General features: G+C 41.9%; 1 protein-coding gene across 5 annotated transcripts in view; it reads right to left on the bottom strand.

Moving 5' to 3' along the window:
- Positions 1-20,054, bottom strand: part of MSL2 (MSL complex subunit 2) — a 34,932-nt gene that overhangs the window by 6,673 nt on the left and 8,205 nt on the right. The window contains exons 2-3 of one of the 5 annotated variants that reach the window (XM_073360236.1): positions 9,885-9,932; positions 8,041-8,136 (exon numbers count right to left, since the gene is read on the bottom strand). The exons of 1 other annotated variant lie outside the window; for it this stretch is intronic. In XM_073360236.1, coding sequence (XP_073216337.1) covers positions 8,041-8,136; positions 9,885-9,932 — 144 coding nt within the window. Of the gene's footprint in view, positions 1-2,367; positions 2,459-8,040; positions 8,137-9,884; positions 9,933-16,491; positions 16,570-20,054 lie in introns of those variants that run through there. 3 more of the 5 variants (XM_073360231.1, XM_073360235.1, XM_073360233.1) reach the window with 3 other exon arrangements.

Here is a 20,054-nt window from a genome sequence, read left to right as displayed (position 1 = left end):
GTTTACTGATCAGACAGACAAATTACCCTATAGGGCAAATAAATGCACTGCACACTTGTGCTGGTAAGCTAGGCCTCCAAACAAGCTCTTTTGGAAAACATAGCAGCAATATCTACTGAAAATACACAAATCAGACCTAAATGTCCCCATGGATACCTCCACAAAATTACCAGAATTGAAAAATTCCTACACCTTCAGACAATGTCAAAAAAAGTTGAGCATTCCTCTCCTCTTAAGGAGGCAATATGGCCCTTGAAAGTAACTTTTTATGAAATGACAAAACTTCTATTTACCCAGAGTTCACCCTCCCAATAAGGAAGAGAGAACTGTGGCAATGGTGCCATCCAGTTATGCTGGGATTCCTGGAAACCTCTTTAGCAGAAGATGGAAGTTCTTAATATAGTTCCTGTTGCCTCTTCTCTCAGTGAATGAAAGGAGATACTGGTATTGCAACAATCTTCTATTCCCAATTCCTTGTTCCACCCTGGCTAAGCTAGTGAAGAAGGCTTTAAGCTAAATTCAATGGGGTCAGGAGACAAAAGCTCACAGGTAAGTCAAAAACATGAGGACATGGGTGAAGGGACATCTGAAGGGAGCATGTGGCAATTATAGCAAGGACAAAGGAGAAACAAGAGGGAGCAGTGTGGAAATCAAATAAGTATCTTAGATATCTGTATACTAATGCAAAAAATATGGGAAATAAATAGGAAGAACTATAAATACTAGTGAATAATCACAACTATGACATAGCTGGCATCACAGAGACTTGGCGGGACAATACACATGACTGGAATATTGCTACAGAAGGGAACATCTTGCTCGGGAAGGACAGGCGGGGGGGGGGGGGGGGGAAGGAGAGGTGTTTGTGACGGGTTCCCCCCAAAAGAGACCCTGCCTTTGGTTACCAGGTGCAGGAGCTGGTCTCAACCACACCCACCCATGGAAGCATACAGTTTTCCACTGCTGCAGAGGAATCAGAGACACTCTCCCATTCCTCCAGCAGTTCCGGAGACTTCACTCTTTACCTCTGAAGTTCCAGCATAAAATTTCTCCTTGACATTCCAAGCTACATTGAAGAAATCACTCCCCAGCAACAAAGCAATCGGGTTATCATTTACCACAGCCACAGCCAATACAGCTTCCAAATCCTCAGGTTCTATATGCACTTTAGCCAAAGGCACAAGGATTTTGTAACCTCCCACTAATAAAAGCTCTGCCATCTGCCCTGGCAGTAACTTTCCTCCTAACCACAGAAGTTTCTGCCCAGTGACTTTCCACCCCACGTGTTCTCTGCCATTAATCCTGACAGCCTTTATGTGCTTGATGCCTGGCTGGACAGAAGCTACTTTTAACAAACTCTGTACGATAAAAAGAAAAGAAGGACTTGTGGCACCTTAAAGACTAACATTCATCACTGAATGCATCCAACGAAGTGAGCTGTAGCTCACAAAAGCTTATGCTCAAATAAATTTGTTAGTCTTTAAGGTGCCACAAGTCCTCCTTTTCTTTTTGCGGATACAGACTAACACGACTGCTACTCTGAAATCTGTATAAGTGGCAATTGCCTGAGGTAACTCTGTGCTCAGGGTAGCAGCATTTCAATGAGTTGCTTGCAGCCTGTTACCACCCAGCACAGGGCATTTATTCCTCAGGTGCTCAGTGGAATTACAGTGATAGTACTTCTGGGCTCCTCTGTTTTTACAGGAGATTTGGGACAAGGACTTGAGGAATGGATTTGGGGAAGTGAGCACCCAGACTCCCCTCCATCCTCCTTCCCAGGAGTAAAATGGGAACTCTGCTTCCCACCAGGTTTAAACTCCTCTTTCTGTGGTTTGTTTGCAAAAGATGCTTGAGTTTGCTCAAATTGATCAGCTAGAGTAGACAGTTCAACAGTTTTCACCTTTTTATCCCATAAACACTAGTTTCACATAATGTCTATATATACTCAGGGAATGTTCCTGAGCAACAAGATCACCCATTCCTTCAAAACTTGTAACAGTTTTTCCCTTTACCCACTTTTCCATCAAATCTTTCATATGGTTTACACAGGCCACATTACTCATCCCAGCACCCCTCTCAAGGCTTCTACATTTTACTCTACATGTTTCAGGTGTAATCTGAAACTGTTTTAAAACCATTTCCTTGAATTTACCATAATCTGAAGCATCTCTAATTGGTATCTTATTGAATATATCCAGAGCAATCCCAGACAATTTTGCAGCTAAAGTGGGCATATTTTGGTCCTCACGAATCTCATGAAATACACACAGCCTTTTGAAGGTGATACAATATTCAGCAATATCCCGTTTCCCTCTATGCAGAGCATAACCATTCCCATTTGTGGATTTTTGGAGAGGTGGGACTCACTGGTGTGGGGGGGTTCTGGTTCTCTGTAAAGTCCTGTTGGTGCTTCTTCCCTTTTTCTTTGTCCTCCATGGCTAATTTCTGGATCTCCATTTCTTTGTCAGCCTCATTTTGTTTCAGCTCCAAAACTATCTGGTGTGCAGCTTTTTGCTTAGCATCCTCTGTTTCCATGGCTCTTTGGTGTGCAGCTACTTGTCTGGTATTCTCGGTCTCAATTTCCAGCTGTTTTAATTCCATAAGTCTCATGTGTCCTTTTTCCTTCTCTTCTACCTGCAATCTGCACAGCTCCAACTTCTTACTAGTTTCACTCACCCATTTTCCTGCCTTTCTGTCCCGGCTTCCCTTGCCCAAAATAAGAAAACAGAAAATGACAAACTGGTAACTTCTGACTGTTCTCCAGCCACCACACTTAAAGGGGGTGGTTTAGGTTGGATATTAGGAAAAACTTTTTCACTAGGAAGGTGGTGAAACACTGGAATGCGTTGCCTAGGGAGGTGGTGGAATCTCCTTCCTTAGAAGTTTTTAAGGTCACGCTTGACAAAGCCCTGGCTGGGATGATTTAATTGGGTATGGGTCCTGCTTTTGACCAGGGGGTTGGACTAGATGACCTCCTGAGGTCCCTTCCAACCCTGATATTCTATTCTAAATCTCACTTAAAATCGCCACCAGTGTATAAAGTGCAAATCTGACTCAGAACAACAAGCTGTGCATATGATCCTGTACAACTATGCCACTGTGACAGGTTCCCCCAGGGGTGCCACCTGGAAATGGGGTAACACTGAGCCCCCTAGCCCACCAGCCTGGGTTCCCTCTCACACTGTACTGTTGTGACAAGCTGCAAAGCCCTTCAGCCTGCACTTTCACCAGCATTCATACAGGTAGGGATACACCCAGCTGCAGTTACACACGGCTCTCTAACCACCAGGTTCCTAGTCTGGGACCCTGGAGCAGTACCATCCTGCCCTGGCCAAATATAGGTATAATGCCTGGTCTGCCTCTCCCTCAATGTGAAGAAAGCAATGTACACTTGTGGTAACCAAGCAGAGATTTCTCCCAAGCACTCCAGTCAAAGCTGGTTTAGATTAGAACAAAACAAAGTTAACTACAAAAGATAGATTTTTAAGTGATCATAAGTGCTAGCAAACAGATTAAAGCAGATTACCTAGCAAATAAACAAAAATGCAACCTAAGATTAATATACTAGATAATCTGCTATTCATATCCACTCTCACCCTAACTGATGGTACAAGCAGACTCATAGATTCTTAAGGCACAAACTACACTTGGCTTTGCAGCCTGGAATCCCCAGGTGTTTCATACACAGGCTAGAAATCCCTTTAGCCTGGGTCCAGCACTTCCCACAGTTCAGTATTTGTTCCTCAGGTGTTTCCCAGAATCGTCTTGTGCGGGGAGTGAAGAACCACAGAAGACGATATTCCCTGCCTTATATAGCTTTTGCATATGGCGGGAACCCTTTGTTCCAAAGCTTGGTTCCCAAACCAGTCTGTGGAAAAATACTGACATCCCAAGATGGAGTCCAGCATCATGTGGCCTGGTCACATGTTCTTGTAGAGTCACAGCAGCCACCACTCACAGGCTGTCTGTAGCGTTCTTAGGAAGGCTCACAAGGTGGGAGATAAGTAAGGCTACGTTTTAGTCATGGGTATTTTTAGTAAAAGTCATGGACAGCTCATGGGCAGTAAACAAAAAATCATGGACTGTGATCTGTCCATGACTTGTTCTATACACCCCTAACTAAAACTTGGGCTGGGGTGCTGGGAGGGGCAGGCAGTGGCACATGGCCTGGGACCCCCGCTGGTGCTGGGGGATGGAGAGGGTTGGCAGGCTCCCTACCCAGCTCTGTGTGGCTCCCCAGAAGTGGCTGGTATGTCCCTGCAGCTCTTAGCGGGAGGGAAGGCTAGGGGAGCTCCACACACTGCCCACGCTCCTCAGCTCTCATTGGCCGGGAACCGAGGCAGGCAGGGTCAGCGCGCAGAGCCCCCACCCCCTGTGCCTAGGAGCTGCAGGGACATGCAGACCACTTCTGGGGAGTCCCCGCGAAGGTAAGCACCACCCTGCACCCCAATCCTCTGCCCCAGCTCTGAGCCCCCTTGCACACCCAAACTATTGCTGCTGCGGGGAGAGAGGTCGCGGTGGCCCAAGACTGCCCCAGCAGCGACTAGCCCAGGGGTAGCCTGGAGCCAGCCACACCGACTGTTGCAGAAGTCATGGAGGTCACGGAATCCATGACAGACAGGCAGCCTTAGAGATAAGCTTCTCCTAAGGCCTATTGTTCTTTCTAATGGCCCATAAACCTTTATAGGCCCTTTACAACCAGCTATTTAGACTGAAAGCATCGTCTAGTGGGTGTTACCTAAGTGTAACTATATTTGAAGTATAGATACATAATCAATATTTATAACTTTAGATGCAAAAATAATACATGCATACAAATAGAATAATCATATTCAGCAAACCATAACTTTTCCCAAAGTCCACTTTGCATGACTTATCTTGTACAAAATGCATCATAATTTTGCCATAATCCTATCATAATATCACTGTGAACACTATGGGGTGCAGTGTCACAGTGTTGCCTTGTATATCAAAGATGTTTACTCTTGCATTGGGGCTGAGATGGAAACAGGAGACAAATTTGTTGAAAGTCTCTGGGTAAAGACAAAAGAGGTAAAAAACAAGCGTGATATCATGGTAGGGGTCTACTATAGACTACCTAACCCGGAAAAAGAGTAACAAAATCATCCAAAGCACAGGACTCAGACAAACAAAATCAATGAAAATGTAATTAATTAAAGTAGAATAAGCATCAAGGGCTATAGAGCTATAGTTAGAATTGTTAGGCAGCTGCTCCCAAGAGAAGTTCCTTTGTGAACCATGGCTGGAAAGGGACATAGCATTCTAAGGCCCCTGACATACCTGTAAAAACAACGAGGAGTCCTTTGGGCACCTTAGAGACTAACAAATGTATTTGGGCATAAGCTTTTGTGGGCTAAAACCTACTTCATCAGATGCATGGAGTGAAAAAATACACTAAGCAGTATATATATTACAGCACATGAAAAGATGGGAGTTGCCTTACCAAGTGGGGGGTCAGTACTAATGAGGTCAATTCAATTAAGGTGGAAGTGGCCTATTCTCAACAGTTGACAAGAAGGTGTGAGTCTCAGCAAAGGGAAAATTACTTTTTGTAGTGACCCATCCACTCCCAATCTTTATTCAAGCCTAATTTGATGGTGTCCAGTTTGCAAATTAATTAATGAAGACTGGGAGTGGATGGGTCACTACAAAAAGTAATTTTCCCTCTGCTGATACTCACACCTTCTTGTCAACTGTTGAGAATAGGCCACTTCCACCTTCATTGGCCTCCTTAGCACTGACACCATGTCACTTTCCACAAGCTGACTATGTGTGGATGAGAAACAGAGCTGAACCATCAGCAGGCTATTGATGAACCCTCCTAATGATAACATTTCAGACTTGTCAAAGATAATTATTAATACTCTATTAAATCCTTAAGGAAAGCCACAACAACACTGAACATCACATGTACCCATTTGAATTAAAAACTATATTGAACTAAACTTGAAGTTTCTATTTCAAAAGGTCAACCACTGTGAAATGTTAAGCGGAACTGAAGAATTTGTCTACACACCAGTTCCACTTAAAGAAAAAAAGAATTTTAATAGATATATTTTCTTTTACCAAATGATTACTTGACTTTCCTCTCAGTTAAATACATCTCAGAAAGTATGTATATAAGTTTAAAAACCTGTAAATTACTTAAGTCAGAATTGTCCAACATGCTGTCTACTTGATGTATTTGCAGCCCACATGGCACATTCGCATTCTACAGAATGAAAAGTTCAGGTTATATAAAAAAGGGTACAAGTTTGTAGCCTCAGTCCTCCATCTGGCAGCATGCAGATATAGTGCTGCACCCATGGAGAGCTCCATACACTTCACTGCGGCTCTACATGAGAGCATTGGTTGGCCTACTACACAGAACAGGATCAGGGCCTTACTTTGTTATAAATGTAAAACAAGCAGCAGTACACAATGCACTATGGGGAGTCAAATGATACAATTACTTTGTAATCACAGAATCATAGAAACGTAGGACTGGAAGGGACCTTGAGAGGTCTCTAGTCCATACCCCCATGCTGAGGCAGGACCAAGTACACTAGACCATCCCTGAGGGGTGTTTGTATAACCTGTTCTTAAAAACCTCCAGGGATGGAGGTTTCACAACCTCTCTTGGTAACCTCTTTCAGTACTTAACTACCCTTAGAGTTAGAAAGTTTTTCCTAATACCTGACCTAAATCCAAGGTGGATAAAAATCAATGATTTTCTTTTTAAAAAAATCAAATAAAAAACATTGGATTTTTTACATTTAAATCAGATTTTTTGGATAAAATGCTTGTTGAGGAAAAAACCTATCTAAAGATAGTTTTAATTAAGATACATTATAGCTCAAAGATATCTCATCATGGAATAGGGATTATAAATTCTAATTCTATAGCATGAAAATATATTAATGTAACATTTAAGAAAAGTTTTGTAAATAAGTTCCAACAGTTCATGGATTAGGGACCCAATTTTATGGGGTTCTAGGGCCTTCTGTACAGATTACTTAGGTTAATCTTTCTATCCACCAAATGGGACTCAGTGCTCAGTCTAGAAGATACCATCAGAGATGCTTACATTTGCAGTTCTCAAACTGTGGATTTGTGCCTCCTGAGATAACATGCTTGTTAACAGCAAAAATATTTTAAAATAAATAAATAATATATAGAGAGGTGAGAAATAACAGACCTCAACCCTATTGTCCCTTTGCAAATTTGTGTACACAGAGTCAATCCCTTACCTCTCTCTAAAAGTGCAAAGTTTCAAAAAGTTCAATGAATAGAAGATTGTTGGGGGTGGAATAGATCTGGACAAGGAGAAGAAGTCTGGAGATAAATGTGAGAAGGGAGGGAAAGGCAGTAGAAACAAACGTGAAACTGTTTGAGCAGCATATTCCAGAAGTCTTGAGGTCTTTCTCAGTGTAGCCTTCATTGATTTGAGATCTACCATACCATTCTCTCACTAGAAGGAAAACCCTGTAATGGCAGCAGGCCATAAAAGAGACCCAGTTTGGGAATATTTTAATGAAGTTCCTCTATCTGTGGGTAAGACAGGCATGCGTGCAAAATGCAAATAGTGCAACAAAGAAATGCAAGGCCTGGTTAGCCAAACGAAACGTCATCATGAGAAGTGTTTCTTCTCAGGAGGAAGCTGCCTTGAAGATGGTGAAAGGAACATGTCTGAACATGCAGGATTTTCAGGTTGGTAAACATTTTTATTTCATACTTCTTGCTTAAGGACTGCCTGTCTTTCTTCCGGACTATTTTTGAATTCTCATGTTTGAGCAAAAAATATAGTTGTTACTCTATGGTACTGTACTATCATTTTAGATGCAGTTGTGATAAAAAATAAATAGCTGAAATAAGCAGATCTTCCTTTTACAATTTCAACTTTAAAGAAGTACTGGGTGTCGGTGAATGCAATGAGTAATACTAAATGAGCAGTATGGTAATAATAATTAAATAACTGCATTGACTTATTTTGTTTAGGAGAATCCATCCTCAATATACAAGATTCAGAAGACTATCCACCTTCAAGATCACCATCATTTTCTATAGTTTCAGAGTTATCTGCCAATGATAGTGTGTCAGTCACATCATGTATGTCACATAGCCACAGTATATCACCTGTAGCAAAAAGAAAAAAAACTCCATCATCCAGAAACAACTACAGATAAGTTTGTGATAAGAACCAGCAGATTACAAGAAGAGGTAATTGATGAAAAAATTGCCCAGTTTGTTTACGCAACGAACTTGCCTTTCTGTATGATTGAGAACCCACACTTCATTAACATAGTTCAGTCATTAAGACCAGGATACAGTCCACCCAACAGAGCAGTTATTGCAGGCAAATTGCTGGATAAAGTGTATGAAAGAGAAATTGAGTAGTGTGCAAAAGGTCTGGAGAAGAGGCGGGCAAACTTTTTGGCCTGAGGGCCACATCGGGTTTCCGAAATTGTATGGAGGACCGGTTAGGGGAGGCTGTGCCTCCCCAAACAGGCAGGCATGGCCTGGCCCCCAACCCCTATCAGACCCCCCCCCCAGCTTCTCGCTCCCTGATGGCCCCCTGGGGACTCCAGCCCCATCCAACCCCCTCGTTCACTGTCCCCAGGACCCCTGCCCCATCTACCCCTCCCTGTCCCCTGACCGCCCCCATGTCCCCCGCCACCCCATCCAACGTCTCCTCTCATTCCTGACTGCCCTCCCGGGACCCTTGCCCCATCCAACCACCCATTCTCCCTGACCGCCCCCGGAACCCCTGCCCCAATTGCCCCCCTGCAATCTCATCCAACCCCTCCTCTCCTTCCTGACTGCCCCCCTGGAACCCCCCTGTTCCCTGCCCTCTGACCTCCCCGACCCCATCCACACCCCCTGACCACCACTCCGAACTCCCTTGCCCTCTATCCAACCCCCCTGCCCTCGCTCCCTGCCCCCTTACTGCGTTGCCTGGAGCACTGGTGGCTGGTGGTGCTACAGCCACGCCGCCCGGCTGGAGCCAGCCACACCACCACGCAGCACAGAGCACCGGGTCAGGCCGCGGGTCTGCAGCCCCGCCGCCCAGAGCATTGTGCCGGTGGTGCAGTGAGCTGAGGCTGCGGGGGAGCGGGAACAGCAGGGAAGGGGCTGGGAGCTAGCCTCCCACGCCAGGAGCTCAGGGGCCAGGCAGGAGGGTCCTGCGGGCCACAGTTTGCCCACCTCTGATCTAGAGGGTGAAATTGTTAACCCGAGTATTGATGGGTGGAGCAACGTCCACAATGATCCTGTTGTATGTGCTTATGTGACAACAGAAGAAGGGAATGTCTTCCTTACAGAAACAATTGATGCATCAGGAAATGCACACACAGCAGAATACTTACAAGAAGTAGCAGTAAAAACTATAACAAACTGTCGAAAAAAAATTCAAACTTCTACTACGCAGCTTGGTCACAGACAATGCTGCAAATGTATCCAAGATGAGAAGAAATCATTTAGAAGAGAATGAAGAGTGTCCCAAGCTAACAACATATAGTTGCAGTGCTCATTTGATGCACGTTCTAGCCAAAGACTTCAGTATTCCAGTAATAAAGGCTAATGTTGTTGAAAATTGCAAAATACTTCCGTAACAACCACTGCTCTGCAGCTGCTCTGAAAAAAGTGGGAGGAACCAAGCTAACTCTCCCATAAGATGTGCGATGGAACTCAGTAGTGGACTGTTTTAAGCACTGTATCAAGAACTGGCCTGACCTGATGACAGTTTGTGAACAAAACTGTGAAAAAAAAAAAGATGGCACCGTCACAGCCAAAGTTCTCAACATTGAGCTTAAGAGAAATGTTGAACACATGCTGAGTACCCTGAAGCCTATTTCTGTAGCCTTGAACAAAATGCAGGGAAATACCTGTTTTATTGCTGACGCTGTTGAAATCCAGAACGAACTGAGTGAGATCTTAAAAAGAGAAATATGCAATGACAGAGTTAAATCACAAGCATTAAAAAAACGAATGGGACAAGCACTATCTCCAACTCTTTTTCTTGCAAAGAATCTCAATACTCGGTACCAGGGTCAAACCTTAACTGCTGAAGAAGAGGAGTTGGCTATGACATGGACAACCAACAATCATCCCTCCATAACGCCAACTATAATAAACTTCAGAGTTAAGGGTGAACCATTCAAGAAATATATGTTTGCTGATGTTTTAAAGAAAGTCACACCAGTGAAGTGGTGGAAGTCACTTCAGCACTTGGATTCAGAGACTCTTGAAGTGATAATCTCACTTTTAACAGCAGTAGCTTCTTCTGCCGTTGTAGAAAGAATATTTTCTTCCTTTGGACTAATTCATTCCAAATTGAGAAATCGTTTGGGACCTGAAAAAGCAGGAAAGCTTGTTTTTCTTTTCCAGATTATGAACAAACAAGAAAATGAAGGTGAAGACAACTGAGTTAGATGCAGAACCAAATATTTCAAGATTCTCATATTGACCTGGCTGACATAGTCGATTTAATTTTTAAAAACAAAACAAAAATATTTAATTTAACTATATTGGTTAAAAACAATTTTAACAAAAACAAACCTGATTTTAAAAAACTTGAATGTTTAACTAAATTCAAAAATTCATATGCTTGTTTTGTTAAAATATTATGTTTACTGTTGAAGGAAAAAATCCAGAAAACATAATATTGTTGTTCAAGTTGAATAAAACAATTTGTGTGTCTGTCTGGTGACGTTCTCCTCCTAATACAACATGGCAAGAAAATCCTCCAAATATTAATGATTAACCTATTGAATTGGAGACAGTTCACCTCCCAATGACTTCATAAATATCTGCTTCAATTACCTCTGGTAAATGAAATAACCAAAAAATCATTCATTTTCTGATATAGCTGTAAAACTACTCTGAAAAGTTTTCAAAATAAATCACTTAAATGTATAGTATGTACGGTCTAAAAATGAAACCTACATCTATCTCTGAGTTGTGAAGAATATGTATTAAGGTTATAACAACCAACAAGAATGCACTTTTATGTAGAAATCCGTGATTAAATCAAGTCTTCCTGACTAGTGATTTAAATCATGATTTAAATCAAATCCACCCTGCAACACCTCAAACTTTTCTCCACAAAATTAGGGAATACACACTGGCAACTACCAGTTCTGCATTACCTCTTCAGAGGAGCAGAGTTAAAGATAACTTTATGGATGAGAGTATGTTCTCCTCTGTGTCAGTCCTGGAAACTAAGTACCTCACATGAGGTTTCAAAATAAAACAAGCAAGACAAAAATACTACTATAGGCAGTAATAAATAAGGCCAATGCCCAACAGGTTGTTTTTTTAAATATATTAGACAATTCGAGACATTTCAAAACACACATACAGGAGGAATAAGAATACCTCCTGAAATATGAGGCTTAAACCAATCAAAATCTCAAGAACTCAGCTAACTCAAGTAAGGGACAACCTGGGGGAGAGGGGAAAAGATGCTCTAAGGAGGAAGGGAGTTTGTGCTACTGAGTTAAAACAGAAATTTTGCAATCAGAAATACCCGTGAATAGGAGGTACAGGAGTCATCAACATGTATGGAGAAGGCATTCCTTCCTAACTTGGTATTTTTTCAGCGTGAAGAGCTGATGGTTGGCAGATACCTACTCGGGTTGGTAGCAAATAAATAAATTGCTGGCATCTCCCATTGGAGAAAGATTTGATAGATCAATAACAGATCAAAGGTCTACTTGTGAGAACCTTACATAAACCAACTGAGGTATTTTTTTTCCCTACCCTGCCAGGTATGAAAGCAGGAAAGTTTGTGGCCAAGTCACTGCCAAACCTTCAGGGCTGACTGACAAAGTACAATGCAAAACCGCTTTACTTGTTTATATAAAACATGGTGGCCTGACCACCCATTTAAATCAAGTCCACTTTTAGGATACCAGGTATTAGTACTAATAGGACCACGCTCATTTCCAGAACACTGGTGCAGTAGTTTTTCCTGCAGAAAAAAGCCTCCACAATTTAAACAACTTCTGAACCACTTGACAGTATCAGTATTCCCCTTTCCTTGTTGGGGGGAAGGAAATTGCAGTGAACCACAGGTCCTTGATTCATTCAAGGATACCCTCATTTATTGGCATGGCTAGGCTCCCTTGCTATGGGAAAAAGAGCATGCAGAATAGTTTATAAAACTTTTCCTGCACTTCTGTCAGCTCTGCACTGAGGGTCTCAGTTACACTGGCCAAAAGCTTCTGGAATGCCTTGAAGTTGTCAGATGGGGATGCTGGGTTCTGGGCCACTGCCTTACCTGGAGAAGACATTATGAGGAGCAGACAGAGCAGGGGATCATCATAAATAAAATAGCTTTCCTAGATACTCATCTGGTGGTCAGAAGGCTCGGACTGTTAGGGATGACCTGGTTCTCTGAGGTGGTCTGGGATGGGTCTCTGTCATGCTAAGACAGAGGACCCCACATTGCCAAGCAGGTTCATGGTTCCACTTATTAGGGATAGAGCTAATGTGCATGGGAGATCAGAACGTAAGGGAGATTTTTGGGTTGGGAGAACACAAGTCTGGTCCTCAATCCCCAACTCTGATAATGGTGACAATGACCCACGAGGCCTGATAGAGAAAGATTGGTGGCTGGTTCCAACTTTCAGAGTAACAGCCGTGTTAGTCTGTATTCGCAAAAAGAAAAGGAGTACTTGTGGCACCTTAGAGACTAACCAATTTATTTGAGCATAAGCTTTCGTGAGCTACAGCTCACTTCATTGGATGCATACTGTGGAAAGTTTAGAAGATCTTATTATATACACACAAAGCATGAAAAAATACCTCCTCCCACCCCACTCTCCTGCTGGTAATAGCTTATCTAAAGTGATCACTCTCCTTACAACGTGTATGATAATCAAGTTGGGCCATTTCCAGCACAAATCCAGGTTCTCTCACCCCCCCCCCCACACACACACACAAACTCACTCTCCTGCTGGTAACAGCTTATCTAAAGTGACCACTCTCCTTACAACCTTCCAACTTGGTTCTGAGAAGAATAAGGCAGATCTCAAGATGCAGCTAGCCCTCTTCTCCAATTCAAGGGGATTTCTTCTGGAACCAAACAGGAGCCTGGCATCTGATGGCTACGGTTAGTGTTGACATTGAGGAGCTCTGAAGACACCAACACAGATTGTTCCAAGGAGATGGTGTTGTCTTGAATATCAAAGATGTATACATTTACACTGAGGTTAAGATAGAAGTGGGAGGCAGATCTATTGAAAGACTCTGGGTAAGGATAAAAGGGGTAACACACAAGGGTGATGTCATGGTAGTGGCCTATGAATACATAATCAGGAAGAGGCAGCTGATGAGATTTTTTTTTTAAAAAACAACAAAATCATCCAAAACACAGGACTTGTTGGTGACTGTGGACTTAAACTACCCAGACATCTGTTGGAAAAATAACAGACTATGGCACAGATCATCAAACATGTCCTTCGAATACACTGGAGACAACTTTTTACTACAGAAGGTGGAGAAAGCAATGAGGCTATTTTGGATTTGGTTCTGACAAATAGGGAGGAAACAGTTGAGAAGCTGAAGAGGGAAGGCAGCCTGGGTGAAAGTGATCATGAAATGATAAAGTTCATGATTCTAAGGAATGGTAGGAGGGAAAACTGCAGAATAAAGGCAATGGACATCAAGAAGCCAAACTTCAGCAAATTCAGAATTGGGAAGCAAGTCTAAGGGAAAAAAGAGTTCAGGAGAGTCGTCAATTCTTTTTTAAAGAGACATTAATAAGGACAGAAGAGCAAACTATACCAATGCATAGGAAAGATAGGAAATATGGGACAAGGTCACTATGGCTTAACCAGATCTTCAATTACGTGAAGCTCAAAAAGAGATTCAAACAAGAGGAGGAAACTAGGTAAATTTACAAAGTATGAATATTAAAAAAACCCAACATAAGCACATAGGAACAAAATTAGAAAGACCAAGATACAAAATGAGGTTAAACTCGCCAGGTGTTTAAAGGGTAAAAAGAAAGCATTTTATAAATACATGTGAAGCAAGAGGAAGACCAGGGACAGGATAGGCCCATTACTAAATGAGGAGGGAAAGACAATGACATAAAATGCAACATTGACCAAACTGTTTCAGTTTTCACCAAAGAAGTTAATAGTGATTGGACAACTAACATAGCAAACATCAGTGTAAATGTGGTAGGATCTGAGGCTAAAATAGAAAAAAGAACAAGTTAAGAATGACTTAGATAAGTTAGATGTCTTCAAGTCAGCAAGGCCTGATAAAATACATCCTAGAATATTTGAGGAATTAGTAGAAGAGATCTCTGAGCCATTAGCAATTACCTTTGAGAACTTGTGGAGGACAGGAGAGACACCAGAGAACTGGAAAAGGGCAAATATAATACTTATCTAAAAAAGGGAAATAAGGACAACCCAGAGAATTGTAAGATAATGGAGCAAATAAGCACACCATTAATTTGCAAGCAACTAGAAGATAAGGTCATAAGTAATTGTCAACATGGATTTGTCAAGAACAAATTATGTCAAAAAACCTAATATCTTTCTTTAACAAGGTAACAAGTCATGTGGATAGGGGATGAAGTAGTACATGTCAGACATCTCGACTTTAGTAAGGCTTTTGGTACTGTCTTACATGTCCTTAGCCTAAACAAACTAATAAAATATTACCAGAATTAACCCACTATTAGGTGGGTGCAGAGTTGGCTCGAAAACCGTACTCAGAGAGCAATTATCACTAGTTCATAATGAAGCTGGAAGGACATATCAAGTGGGGTCCTGCAGGGATCTGTCCTGGGTCTGGTTCTATTCAGCATCTTCATAAGTGATTTGGATAATGATTCAGCAAGTATTCTTATAAAGTTTGCAGATGATACCAAGCTTGGAGGGACTGAAAGCACTTTGGAGGACAGGATTAGAATTCTTTGTGATCTTGACAAACTAGAGAAATGGTCTGAATTACACAGGCCGAAATTCAGTAAGGACAAATGCAAAGTACTATACTTAGAAAGGAATAATCAATTGCGCAAATACAAAAAGGAAAAAGACTGCCTACAAAGGAGTACTACAGAAAAGGATCCGGGAGTTACAGTAGATCACAACCTAACTATGAACCAACAATATACAGTAAAAGGTGTGTTATCTGGCCCTGTACCAACCAGAAAGCTTTATAAACCGGCATTTCTAATCTTCATAGAAAGTCCGGTTTATAGTCCGGTTGGTGTGGGGCTGGCAGGCTCCCTACCTGGCTCCACATGGCACCCTGGAAGGGGCGACATGTTCCTAGGCGGAGGAATGGCCACGAGGATGTGAAGAGAAAGGGGCTATGTGGGAAGTGGCCCAAGGAATAGCAGCAGCAACAAAATTAAAAGGAAGCAGCATGTGGCTGCTATTTGTAGGGTCCCTGGGAGAAGTGTTGTTTAGAGGCCCAAGTGAAGGGCAGGACTCAGAGTCTCCAGGGAGAAGGCCCTGGGGGCACTGCTCTATAACAAGGCAGGGACAGATTGAAAGCTAGACAGGAAGGGGCTGAAAACTGAGCCCAGAGACAGGGTTAAAGACAATAACAAGGGCACAGGGACAGGCCCTGTTGGACCTTTCACCCCAGAAGAGGTTTTGTTCATTCATGCGTTAGACTATGCGTGACTTAGTCGGAGGGCTGAGTCACTGATGACCCACCTGACTAGCTTAACAGCCGACAGGGGGTGCTGGGAGCAGAGAGCGCGTGCAGGTTCACACCCAACAAACAGAAGGTACTCATGAGAGGAGAGGTAAGTGGCAAATCGTCACAGGAACAAATATTTAATAATGGGCTCCTCAATCTATCAGAGAAATATAACATGATCCAATAGCTGGAAGTTGAAGCTAGATAAATTCAGACTGGAAAGAAGATGTAAACTTTTAACAGTGAGAGTAATTAACCACAGGAACAATTTACCAAGGGTTGTGGTGGATTCTCCATCACTGAGAATTTTTAAAATTGAGATTGCATGTTTTTCTACAAGATCTTGCTCTAGGAATTATTCTGGGGAAGTTCTATGGCCTGTGTTATAGAGGATGTCAGACTAGATAATCACATTATAAAAAAATTGAATAGGCGCCGTTTCAAGAATTTCATTCTTGAAAAGCTCTTATCCAGTTTCTTCAAAACTTTTGCAGCATCTTCTCTCAGAGAGACAATCATAAAAACTTGCATGCATTTGTAAGTGGGAAATTTCTGTGGTGTTCTAATGGGGGTTTGTGTGTGCCTCAATTTCCCCTATATTTTGCATGGCTACCCAGTGGGGGAAAAGAGGTCTAGTTTGCTCTCAGGACAAGCTAAGAGCTACAGGTGTGTGCATCTGAGCCTGAATGCATCATTAAAAAGGACTGACCAATACCAACCCCATATAAATGGAAAATCTGAGCAGACAATGGGAAACCCAATCACCAGGACATTGACACCTTGCAACCAATGACTCAGAGGGAGATGAATTTCCCTTACCTCTCAGCAGGGAAGCTGAGCAAAGATTCCAGCTTGAAAACACAGGAACGGAAAGTGTGAAGTGTAGGGATAAAGTGCTGGTTTCTGGAGGAAGCTGGGAGCTGTCTCACTGGTAACTGAAGAGGTCAAACAGAGAGATAGCCTAAATATGTGGTTCACTACAGCTTGGCTGGAGCTCTGGGTTAACCAGAACGGATTATGCTTTAACCTTCATTTCTCTGTGCTGACCTAAGGACTTTCAGACCCTGTGCGCCAAGGGACTAATAAATGGTTATGTTGTTTTGAAAAGGCTGCCTGTGTTGCTGTAAATACCCACTGAGATCTGGGCTACAGACCTATATTAGTATAACTACATTGCTCAAGGATGTGAAAAATTCACACCCTTGAGTAACGTAGTTATAGTAACCTAACACTCAGCGTAGACAGCGCTATGTTGGCGCTTCTCCCGGAGCCATAGCTACCACCTCTCAGAGAGGTGGATTAACTAAGCCAATGGGAGAGCTCTCCCCCATCTGCTTAGAGTGTCTTCATTAAAGCGCTACATGGCGCCAATGCAGAATTGTAAGTGTAGACATGCCCTGAAGGGGCACAGTATAAGCCTCCTGCTAGAGGTCTGGGTTGGCTGGATTCTCTGCAGGGAATCATTGAGAGAGACAGGGATTGCTGATGCCGACAGTCCAGTCTTGGAATCTTGGAGGCCACATGCTTGCCCCTGTGGAACCATGTGGGTCCTTGGGGCCTGGCACACTAAAGGGGTCACTCTCAGGAGATGGGTTACAGGCTGGGGCACAGACCAGACTCTGTGACCCTATGAAAGCATTAGCTATAGAGGAGCAACTACTCACAAACCTGGAGAGACAGGACACATACCACACTCCAAAATAACAAACATATGCAGCTTGATCTAAAGAAATATCTATTACCTATAGAAGGATCTATGTTATTTCTAAGCTGCAAACAAACAGGCAATATGGTCATTCAAATACAAAACCTAGCCTGCTCCCATTGAAGTCAATGGCAAAAAAATCTATCTATATCAATGATATCAATCTATCTCAAGATTTGATAATAAAACAACCCAATATTTGAGCACCTTCCAAATAAAATTGATTAGCAATACCAAAGTTCCTAATGGACTTCATGAAGTCTCTGGCTTGTCTCCTTTTTAGGGGTATAAAAATTCTGGTGTTTTCGTACCCCATGTGGGAACAGCACTGGGTCACAAACTACAATCACAGAAGTACAATTTAATTCTCTTCATACTTTGCAGAAATATTCTCTGTTGCCAACAAAGTAAATCTGTCCCTGTAGTTAAGACTGCAATCAGTTGCCACTATATAAAGCCTAATTTTTCACTCCTTTAACTTTTTTCATAGATTTTAAAGCCAGAAGGGATCATTATGGTCATCTAACCTGCCCTCTTGTGTAATACAGACCACAGAATTTCACCCAGTGATTCCTCAAATAAGCTCACATGCTCTAGGTTTTAGAAAGCCATTCAATATTGATTTAACATCTAATTTTTGGGTTGGCAAAATTAGTTTAAAATTTGCCAGATTTACTCTGATAACAAAAGAGAAATTTTGAAAATTCAAACGGTTTTTGACTTAAGTCATTAAATACTTTCTTGATCTGGAGTTGACTTGTCTGTCACCCTTTTGCTCAAGAGCAGTTTACCTCTTCATTCTTTATGTATAATCAAACCTCTGAAAATTCATACATTTGTTGTAATTAGCAACATTAATTTATTTTTGTTATGGATTTCAAAGCACTATATGTAGTTAATGCATTCAATGAATGTTTATGGTTATCCTACTGATAGCTAGAACATGTTTTGAATGTTTTAAAGTAAATACTTTTTGAGATTTAAATATTTTAAAAGGACTCCTAAGGCATTCAATTTTTGCATCAAGTTATCTAGGTACTCTGAAACTGCATAAAACAAAAAGGGTTCTGATTCCATCAAAATTAAATAACTATCTCCACAATATTACAACAATAAATAAACTTCTCTCCTAAAATGCATGAGAGAAGAGAGATGGAGTTCAGTATTACTAGAAGGTTAAAATATCCAGGAACTCATAGACAAAGACGACGGTGCAGAATGAAATCTAGAGGTGAGGGGTTTAAAGATTAATTCATTGCCAAGAACTTGTAAGGTGTTGACATCATGGCTTAGCTAGGCAGTTCACTACCCAGAAAAGTTATGCTGTGCTATGACACAGTCAGAGGAGATGGAAGATTATGATCTGTTTTGGTGACCTGCCAGAGGAGACTGATGGAAATGGTTAGATTTCATAGATCTTAAAAAGGATAATATGATTGATGGTTGTTGATGGTTTACAATGGTGGGCGGCTTCATCTTCTGTCCATGATAATCAATATGGTAACCCCCAACTGGCTTTGCACTCACATGTTACTCTGGTTTTACTGATGAACCAAGTAAGGAGACTACTAGAACAATGGTGGCTGAAGTCTTTTGCTATATCTGGCCAAGTATGATTTAAATAATTGTTTATGCTCTAGCTGTTTAGAAGAAAAAGAATCCTTTCCTCAAAACAGATTCTTCCGTTCCCATCTCTACCATGGGACAGAAATACTTCAATCTCAAACTGTAGAATGTAATGGTGGGTCCATTACAATGGTATAATCCTGCATTATGAAACTTCAGTCTCATCTCAGATATAGGAACCAAAATGTGGCCAGCTATGGATTAAGGCAGCAACCACCTACAACAGCTACACATTTGTTATGGCAGGCATTAATTCCTGAGTTAATCCAAAAGAAGAATTATGTTTGGATATTGTGTGGATATGGATGTCAGCCAACTTGGTCAGCCTCAGTGTCTTCAGCACCCCAAGGAGGAACCTGAGAACCCCAGTAAGAATCTCTGGGGTGAAAGAGGGTAACCTACAAATCAATATTAGGTTCATTTTAATTCCATACCGACCTCAGCCAGTTGTAGACAGTTTTTCAGCAGAAATGCTTAATTTTATATTAGCTGGAAAAAGCATGGTCAATCCTCCCTCCAGATTACCTTTCAACTTATCCTGAGCCAAAGGAAGAACTTTTTTGTTTACAACCAATTTAAGCTAAACTGGTATAACTTTCTTGTGTAGTCAAGACCTATGCGATATACAGCAAGCAACCCTAAACAAGGAGTTTTCCCAGGTGTAAAGCCCAGGAGCTGATACTTCATGACTAGGGCTAACCTTAGCTAAAATTCCTGCAAAAGGTCTTCTATGGAAAAGAGTTCCTCTGGAAAGGGGCTAAACCCTACAAAAGTTAACTCTCCCATCTCCCCTCTGCCACCTCTTTCCCAGGTACCTCCACATATAGCAACTATATGTACATTTACAATATCATAACTTTCTCCTTTAAAAAAAAAACTACTTAAACATTCCCTTATTTCTACATTGGGGGGATTTTTATAAATTATGTTGGTGATCATCAGGGGAATGGAGGAAGGGCAATTGCAATGGAGGGCCATGTGTAGGTATCCTGTTCATCCCACTGGTGATGGTCTACCTGCCCAAAGTCGTCACATTATTCACAAACTTTGA

Source organism: Lepidochelys kempii, chromosome 9 (assembly GCF_965140265.1).
Source record: "Lepidochelys kempii isolate rLepKem1 chromosome 9, rLepKem1.hap2, whole genome shotgun sequence".
NCBI classification, from domain to species: Eukaryota; Metazoa; Chordata; order Testudines; family Cheloniidae; genus Lepidochelys; species Lepidochelys kempii.
This window is presented reverse-complemented; position numbering and strand designations above follow the sequence as displayed.